This window comes from Trichosurus vulpecula, chromosome 2 (genome assembly GCF_011100635.1).
Source record: "Trichosurus vulpecula isolate mTriVul1 chromosome 2, mTriVul1.pri, whole genome shotgun sequence".
Lineage (NCBI taxonomy): Eukaryota > Metazoa > Chordata > Mammalia > Diprotodontia > Phalangeridae > Trichosurus > Trichosurus vulpecula.
Window position 1 is genome coordinate 47,885,600 of NC_050574.1, and position 9,596 is coordinate 47,895,195.

Consider the following 9,596-nt stretch of genomic DNA (forward strand, 5'->3'; position numbering starts at 1 on the left):
TACTTCCTAGTTTGAGGCACCCATCCCTCTTAGAGGTTTTTAGAAAATATTTGCTTGTCCCCAGCAAGTTCTTAGTCCATTAAACAGTAATCAACTGAAGGTCAGAGCAAGATCCTTATCAGGAACTCTGGCCCTCCCCAAAGTGTGATCTCAGCTTTGGCTCAGACCCCAGTCTGAGACACCCATCAGTAAGAAACCTCCCAAGCGGCCACATACCTCCCAAGTGGACTCAAACCTCCCAAGCGAACTCCCTATACCAGCACCATGTTAGGCTCTGTCCTCTTCTTTGCCGTCCTGGGCTATGGTAAGCTAGGAGCCAGAGAGCCTCTAGATCCTCCACAGACCTATCCCAGACAGTTAATCTGTGACTATCTTTCAGTCTAGTACTTTCTGCTGAAAAAGATCCAGTGGGGTAAAGAGTCAGGGCACCTCCATACCAGCTATCCCGTGCCCCCTATTACTGACACGGCTCATGTAGACTTCTGTGATCTTGCTTCCAGCCTCCAGCTGTGGTGTCCCCAGCTACCTGCCCAACCTGGCCACCAGGGTGGTGGGAGGAGAAGACGTCAGGCCCCATAGCTGGCCCTGGCAGGTAAGGAAGCCATCTGTAGTGGAGTGGGCAGAATGGCAGTATTAGCCTCTCATCTTAAGGCATTAATTACGTAAGTGTGAGTTATTAAAGATATCTCCAGGCCTACCCAACAGAGGGACACTGGCAGAGTGGTTCAGTAGAAAGAGTAGGGTGCAATCTAAGAGTGCTAGGATGAGAGACAAACAATGTTGAGTTAAATCCTGGGTCTGCAATATGTTGGCAGTAGCTAATTTTTTTCAAGTTGCCATACTCCTCTGGTCATCAGATTTTCTTCTTTGTAAAATGAGAAAGTTAAACCAGATCCCTTTGGGGTCCCTTCCTCCAAATCTCTGATCTAGAATTGTTGAGGATTTTTAAGTTAGAACGGCAGCTGGGAATCATGGGCCAAATGCCCTGCTTGAGATTTGCCCCTCTCTCATCACCCTTCCATACTGGCAGATCTCCCTCCAGTACCTTAAGGATGACACCTATAAACATACCTGCGGAGGGACCCTGATCTCCAGCCAGCATGTCCTGACTGCTGCCCACTGCATAAGGTGAGTTCCCCTGAGCCATGGATCCTACTGCACAGAGGAAGGATATAGAGATGTGTCTGCCTTGCCTCCACCCACAATGGGATCTGAAAGTTGCCTAGATATCATTTACAGGGGAAAAATCCAACACAGACCCACAGAGCAGGACAAAAACTTCATGTCCTCCTGGTCCAGCCTGCTTCCAGATACAAAAACCTCCTTTGAAGCATCCCCAGCAAGTGCTCAATCCAGACTTATCACAGATCCTAAGATGGGATAGTGCCTTCTCCAAAGATTCCCCACATCTCTACCCACAGCAACAAATTCTTTTCTGTTAGGAAAGAACATTCTTCCATTAGAACTGTCACGCTTGTTTGGACTTGTATCCTCAGAATTTAAATCAGTGCCTAGAATTTTGTCAATTTTCAATCACTGCATTATCTATCTATATCTATCTATTAATAGTATCTATTTACCATCCTATCTATTTATCAACATTTATCTATTCATTCAGCTTTCTATCATCTATTAGTGAGAATCAGATTGTGAATAGATGGATGGGTGGACGTATGTAGGAGGAAAGATAGATGGATGGATAGATATAGGAAGTTAAATATAATAGAGATAAAAAAGTGGATAGATATAGGCGAGAGAGAGAGAGAGAGAGAGAGCAAGCATTGATTAAGAATTGACAAAATTCCAGGCCATAAACCATGCTAAGCAGCAGGGAACAAATATAAGCAAGCGAAAGTGGAATTTCCCATTTGGATACAAATTTGTTTGAAGGATGAAATTATCATCAAGTCAAGTAAAAATGGACCAGCTACTATACTTCTGGAAAAATCAGAGCTCCAGCAAATCTCTGAATAATGGAAGTACCCCATGAGGACTCACAATCTCCAACCTCTGTGCCAGGGTGGTTGAAGATAATGCTTCTCAAACTCCTCATCTAGTTCTGCTTTCTGCCTAGGTGGTCTGTAGCTTAGTCCAAGGACTGAACCCATAGTCTCACAGCTAGTAATGTGTTGCAATCAGGATTTAAACCTGACTCCGAGTATTATACACTTCTCAGTAGAGCATGATGCTATGGGACTCCATGGACTCCATGTGTGTGTCTTAGTTTTCTCAGTTAAGATCAAAACCTTATCCTTCTTTCCTTATAGCACTTCAGACATTTGAAGACAATGATCATGCCTTTTCTTCTCTAAGAGGTCAGTGAGGGTGATAGGGAGAAGCTTGCAGAATAAACATTTGTTCAATTGAATTAAAGGCTTATGGTCCATGAATGAGCCAGGTCCAAATGGAATCAGATTCCCTCCCCATTCCTTTTATCCAGCAAAAGCAGAACCTACCGAGTGTTGCTGGGCAAGAATAACCTGGCGGAGGAAGAGGCTGGCTCCGTGGCAGTGGCTGTGGATACCATTTTTGTCCATGAGAAGTGGAATATCCTCCTGCTGCGGTGAGTGGTCTCCATGGTGGCAACACTGCCCTGTTGGACATAGAGCCAGCCTCAAGGCTAGAGACAGAAAGCTGGCCTCCATTATATCATCCATCTCCAATGCTACCAGCTCTAACCAGGTGCTGGAGATTGTAACAACTCCAATTCTCTCCCATCTATTGAAATGTCCTCCCCACTGCTACATCTCTCTCCTATAATAGTAACAGTGCAGTTTTTGGTTTTGGTTTCTTTTTTTTTTTTTGACACGATAAGGTTTACACAGAGCTTTCCCTTCAGGACCCTTCAGAGATAAGTCAAGCAGGGATTCTTGTCTCCCTTTTATAGATAAGGAAGATGAACCCAAAGATCTATGGTCATATAGCAAGTCAGTGGCCAAGCTAGGTAAGCCTTTCCAGTCCTAACCCACGGCTCTTTCATCCTGGAGAGGAAGAAGCAGGGAACATTCTCACCATCTTTCCCCCTCCATTCTCATCATCCAACAGGACAGGTTTCTGCCTGCCAATTTCCTTACCATCCCAGTAGAAGGTAAGCAGCTTGAGGGCAGGGACTGGGACATTTTTCAGCTCTCCATCTCCCAATTCAAGGGACATCTCAGTGGTAGAGTAGATAGAGCATGAGACCTGGAGTCAGGAAGATCTGAGTTCAAATATGGCCTCTGACACTTACTACCTGTATGACCATGGCAAATCACTTAAACCCCATTGACCTCAGTTACTCATCTGTAAACTGAAGACACACTAGAGATGAAAATGGCAAACCATTCTAGTTTTCTTTCCAAGGAAGCCCCATGGAAAAGTCCACGAGCTCGTGAAGAATCAGGCAGGACTGAATGACTGAACAATAACAACAAATCCCCTATGTGAAGCTCAGGGCCCCTGCACACAGCAGTAGTTGCTTCATCCATATGTCTAGAATTGGATTCTTGAATTCTGTTCCTAGCAATGACATCACCCTCATCAAGCTGGCTGAGCCTGTGGAGCTGAGTGACACCATCCAGGTGGCCTGCCTGCCCCCGCAGGACTCTCTGCTGCCTCAGGACTATCCTTGCTATGTGACTGGCTGGGGCCTCCTCTGGAGTGAGTGCAAGGCTTTCTAGGTTCCTTTTAGCCATCTTTTCTTGGAGGGGAGGGGCACTGCACAGTCAAGCTCTAATGCCAAACTGTTGGAGCCCCAGGCAATAACCTGGCCTAGCTAATCAGGGCAGGCTTCCTGGAGCAAGAAGCCTTGTGTGGATATTGTGCCTGTATTAGCTTCAATGCTCCTTTGCTTCTATCATCTCAATTTATTTGTCTGACTTCCCTGTGGAATACAAGTATTACCTATGGAGTTGTCTGGGTAAGGAAACTGAGACCCAGAGCAGTTAAGACATTGACCCAGGATCTCATACAATCAATCAGGGAAAGGGCTCAGTGAGCTCAGCAGCAGCAGCAACTTCCACCAAAGCAATGGATTTAGTAGAAAGCCAAATATATAAGAACAGGACCATGACTTTTTCCACGGCTGTTCCTACCTGACCTCTGCCAGGTGGCAAGGGTTCCCAACTCCTTTCTCACCACTGATCACTCTTTATCTTGGTTCTGTCCATTCTACAACAGAGCCCCTAGAACTGAACACAAACGCTACAGATATAGTCCAGCCACATCAGAGAACAGAGAGACGCCTGACAACGTAATGTAGGAGAAATCATTTTGGGCCTCACTTTTTTTGTCTGTAAAATGAAGGGTTTTGTCAAAATAATCACTAAGGACCCTTCCCACTCTGATTTTCTCTGTTCTACAGTCTCATCTGGCTCCAAAATTCTTTGTTCTAAGGTTCCTCCCAACTATGAGATTTTCTATTCTAAGGGCCATTCCAGCTCTGACATTCTGTGTTCTAAGGACCCTCCCAGCTCTGACATTCTGTGTTTTAAGGCTCCTCTAGCTCTGAAATCCTGTGTTCTAAGAGCCCTCCTGGTTGATATTCTCAGCTCTAAGCGCCCTCCCAGCTCTGACATTCAGGCCCTCCCAGATTTGACATTTTCTCTATCATCTCCTACAGTGGACATTGGACTTCTGTTAACACAGAAAGAGTAAAATCACTTAAGTCCTGAAATCCCCATCCCAAGTGATACAGATCCTCTCACCATGTAGAATTCCTTTGAGTTTCTTCAAACCCTCTATGCTTGAGCACCAGCTATCTCTATAACAACTCCATAAGAGTCTGGGGCAGATGGGTTCTGGGGCCATGGGAAGAGAATCTGGTTGGGACTTGCTCTCTCTTTCCCTAGCCAATGGCCCCATTGCTGATGTTCTCCAGCAGGGTCTACTGCCTGCAGTGGACCATGATACATGCAGTCAGAGAGACTGGTGGAGCATTCTGGTGACCCAAAACATGGTGTGTGCTGGAGGAGATGGAGTCATCTCAGCATGCAATGTGAGTTATAGTGCCGAACGGCAAGGCAAGGATGGAAAAGGCTGGGTCTTCTGGGAAATATTGTTGCTGATTCAGAGAGCTTTAGACTTCCTGACATCCTCATGGGGAGACCACCTAGGAAGCCCTTTCCTAGAAGTAGGGAAACCAACCAGGGTGGCCTGAGGCCAGAGGTACCGCTTCATCTGCCATAATCAAGCTTGCCAAAGACTAGCCCATCCTCCTCCTCTCTACTTCCCAACATTACCATTGACTGCCCCTTTGACAAAATCAATCATTCATATGTATTCCCTTGCTATCCCTACAAATAGACACATGCTATCACTATCATCATGGTAATGTAGAAAAAGTGTTTTACAAATCATATAGCACAACAGCAATGTAAGATATTTCTTTTATTACCCCATCAGTAACAACTCCATCATTTTTAGCATAATGATCTTCTTTATTAGCAACACCATGACTAGATACATCACTATCACCCCTACCCCACCCCCAGCTCTATATCTCCATCCCTGAGGGAGAGGGGAAAGGATAATTGTTTATATAGTACCTACTATGTGCCAGGTACTGCACTAAATGCTTTACAAATATTGTCTCATTTGATCACCACCAACATCAACATCGCCAGCATCACCTTCTCCACCACCACCATCATCTTTATCACCACCAATACCACTACCATCTCCAGCCTCATCGTCAACCCCATTGCCAGCACCAATACCTGAAAACTGAGTTGTTAACAAGCCAATACCTGATGTCCTCCTGTCTCAGAGTAGTATTCTCTATTTCAAAGATGCTGGCAGAGATGGGAACTAGGAGTGGTTAGAGAAACCAAGGCACATAGAAAGGCAGTTATCACCCAAGGCCACATAGAAATGCATGGCCATATCAAGATAGCCACAGCTGACACATGATTGAAGGAGCAGAAATCTCTTGTTGGCTCTAAGTTGCCTGGTGACCGATACTCATATTTCTTGAGGACAGGGAGATTCAGGTGGACCCCTAAACTGTGAGGCTGCAGATGGAGCCTGGGAAGTGAGAGGTATTGTGAGTTTTGGTTCTACCTGGGCCTGCAACACAGCCAAGAAGCCCACAGTCTTCACCCGGGTCTCTGCTTACATTGACTGGATTAACGAGGTGGGTTCATTTATTTAATCATTCGTTCATATATCTATCCATTCATTTATCCACACATCAGCAAGAATAAAAAACCAAACTGAGTGAGCAGGATGGAGGCTCTGTTAGGGCATGGGAGTGGGTTGGGGAAGGGCCAGATTGAGGTCCAGGGAGGGAGTATGGAACTCAGTGAGGACGATGAGGACTTAGCTGTAGGAATAGGAAACTCATTGAGGGTTCTTGGGATTCAGTGAGGGGATAAGGGTTTGGGCATAAGAATAAAGGCTCAGTGAGGCAATGTGGCCTTAAAAAAGAGTGTGAGGGGCTCAGCGAATAGGATGAGACCTTAGAAAGCACATGGAGCCTCAGTAAGTGTAAGAAATGGCTCCTAGGAGGGATAAAGGGAGAAATGTAGGGTACCATGAGTGCAGGGGGCAGTGTTAGTGACTAGGACTACAGCTTAGAGAGGGGATTGGACCTAAGTGTAAAATGAGGGGCTCAGTGAGGGAATTGATGCTCAGTAAAGACTTGAGGGCTCAGTGTAAGGATGAGGGTTCAATGAGGACACAAAAGCTCAGTGAGCCAGTGAGGGTTCAGCAAGAATATGGAGACTCAGGGAAGAGGGTGTGGGGTTTTTGCAGACACAGGGGTTCGGGAAAAGATGAGATCTAAGTGAAGAGTTGGGAAGTTCTGTGAGGTGGATGGGGAAGCCAGGGACTTGGGGGAAGGGGTCACTGATATTCAACCAATAAGATGACCCAGAATAGAGCAGGAGAATCCAAAGCTCAGGCCTTCTGAGTCCTGGGCTGAGGTCTTCTGGGCCCCTTGAAGAGGCCCCAAGGCAGTCAAAGTTTTCACATTATTCTCTGTTCCTCCAGAAAATGCTGCTCTGAATGATCACCAGCTTCTCTACTGGGAATTCCCTGGAAGATGCTTCCCAATAAACACTCCCATTCAGCCCCATCTTGGATTTTCAATAAAGTCTCCTCTCCTGCCTATACAGTTGGTTACTTGGTTGTCTGGATGCCTTCCTTGAGTTTCTCCTCCCTTAGGCCGGGGCTCTCTGATGGGGCCTGCTCACTCCCTATAATACAGCCCCCATCCTACAAGAAATACTTCCAAAGGATTAATAAACTTGATAGGATTTAGGCCTTGGAAGGGACCTTCATTATCACCTAGCCCAAGGTACATGAGGAAACTTAGATCCACACCTATTACTCTAGGAAGCTGTTCTTCATAACTTGGCCCCTTCCTAAATTTTCAGCCTTCTAATACTTTATTCCCTTCCTGGCACTCTATGCTACAGTGCACTGACCTTCAAGCCACCATCTCTCATCTTTGTACCTTTGAGCTAGCTGACCCCCACACCAGGAATATGCTTTTCTTCCTCACCTCTGCCTACTCATCCTTAATTCCCAGCTCAAATCCTACCTTCCACCCCAGCTGCTAGTGCCTTTCTCTGGTCGTACTTAACATTTCTCTATTTCTCTTTTATAGGTCTAGTTGCTTGTATGTTGTTTCTCCACTAAAACAAGAGCTCACTGAGGGCAGGGATTCTTTTTGCCATTCTCTTTATCCTCAGCACTTAGGATAGCTTCTGGCACAAATGCTTGTTGATTTGTTGACTGACTGACTAACAAACTGTTCAAAGTCACAAGCATTAGAACTGAGATTCATACCCAGGGCCTCTGTCTCCAAATCACTTGCTCTTTCTATAAAAACTATGCTGTCAAGTCCCTACTAGGCTCAGGATGGCTCAGGCAGCCCCAGGGGCTTGGGAGGGTCAGGAGAAAGGGTTGAAGCTGTTTCCTGGGCAAAATCAAGTAAGAAGGGGTGGTGGTGATGTATACCATGGTGGTGTATACCAAGGGGAAGCTGTCTCCAGCCTTAAACAGAGGTACCAAATGACTACATCATCCCCAGGCCCGACTGTTGTTCAGTTGTTTCAATTGTGTCTGACTCTTCCTGCCCCTATTTGGGGTTTCCTTTTCAAAGATACTGGTATGGTTTGCCACTTCCTTTTCCAGCTCCTTTTACAGATGAGGAAACTGAGGCAAACAGGGTAAAGTGGCTTGCCCAGGGTCACACATCCAGTAAGTGTCTGAGGCCAGATATGAATTCAAGAAGATGAATCTTCCTGCCAGACCTGGTACCCTATACACTGTGCCACCTAGCTGATAAGAAGGCAACAGCACTGATAGCCATTACCCCCAATTCTCTGAGGGTGGTATAAGGGGAAGAGAGCTTTTGATGGTGCCTTTATATGACAAGGCCTGGAGCATGTGCAGAGTGAGTGTACAGTGTGCTGGTGTCACTTCTCCATGTGAAGGAAGCTTAGGAGGCTGCTTCCAGTAGGGGAGTTACACACTGATGTATGTACCAGTCCCCTCTTATACATATGTGGTACTCACCTCCTAGCAGAGACTTGGTACATTCCAGGTGAGGAAGGAGAAACACATTTTTGGACATGGCCGCTGTGTGGAGTTGTTATGAGGGTAGCATTGTTAATGTCAAATACAAAGCAAGAAAGAGGAAAGGCAGGGAGGAAGGAAGGAAAGAGAGAAAAAGGAAGCAAGGAGGGAGGGAGGGAAGGAGGGAAGGAAGGAAGGAAGCAAGAAAGAAAGAAAGAGAGAGAGAGAAAGAAAAAAGGAAGGAAGGGAGGAAGAGAAGGAAAGAAAGAAAGAAAGAAAGAAAGAAAGAAAGAAAGAAAGAAAGAAAGAAAGAAAGGAAGGAAGGAAGGAAGGAAGGAAGGAAGGAAGGAAGGAAGGAAGAAAGAAAGAAAGAAAGAAAGAAAGAAAGAAAGAAAGAAAGAAAGAAAGAAAGAAAGGAAGAAAGAAAGAAAGAAAGAAAAGAAGCATAACAATAAAGCATTTTTAAAAGTATACTAAGGCCTACAGAAGGTAACTCAAAGAAAAGCAAAAACAAGCAGGGACATCTTGAAAGTCATGAGTGAATTTTGTTATACTTTTTTTTAAAGGAAGCAATACAAAATAGAGATTCATAACCCCTGAGATGCTTCATCATAAGGAAGACACTAGAAAAGCTTCCCCAGGTTCAGTGGTCTGGCAGTGACTCAGAACCATGCCTCACAATGCATTTACTTTTACCACACAGCAGACACATTAAACACAACTTCGGCAGGATGCTCACAGGAAAAATATTATTTTTAATGCCTACAACTTAATAATTACTAGTATTACTATTAATCATTAGTAACGATTAATAATCATGAATTTATTACAAAATAAAAGACAATCAATCAAGCAGAATGGCAAGTAAAGTGAGAGAATAAAGATGTTCCTTTGTATGCAGGGGATGTATTTTCCTATATAGGTCACCACACACACCAGAGGGAAAAGGGAATGGGATAAGTGTTTGTTAAGCTCTTACTATGTGCCAGGCACTGTGCTAAGCACTTTACAAAGATCATCTTATTTACTCTTCACAATAACCCTGGGAGGCAGGTGCTATTATTATCCCCATTTTACAAATAAAGAAACTGAGG

The 9,596-nt window shown here is 45.0% G+C and overlaps 1 protein-coding gene across 1 annotated transcript; it reads left to right on the forward strand.

Annotated features, from left to right (window-relative positions):
* The first annotated feature begins 245 nt into the window (after positions 1-245).
* Positions 246-7,079, forward strand: LOC118838733 (chymotrypsin-C-like). Its single transcript, XM_036746099.1, has 8 exons — positions 246-304; positions 501-592; positions 1,031-1,128; positions 2,441-2,563; positions 3,503-3,639; positions 4,830-4,975; positions 5,960-6,112; positions 6,970-7,079. Exons 1-8 carry the CDS (start codon positions 265-267, stop codon positions 6,982-6,984), a joined length of 804 nt encoding a protein of 267 aa, XP_036601994.1. The 5' UTR covers positions 246-264; the 3' UTR covers positions 6,985-7,079.
* Positions 7,080-9,596: the final 2,517 nt, after the last annotated feature.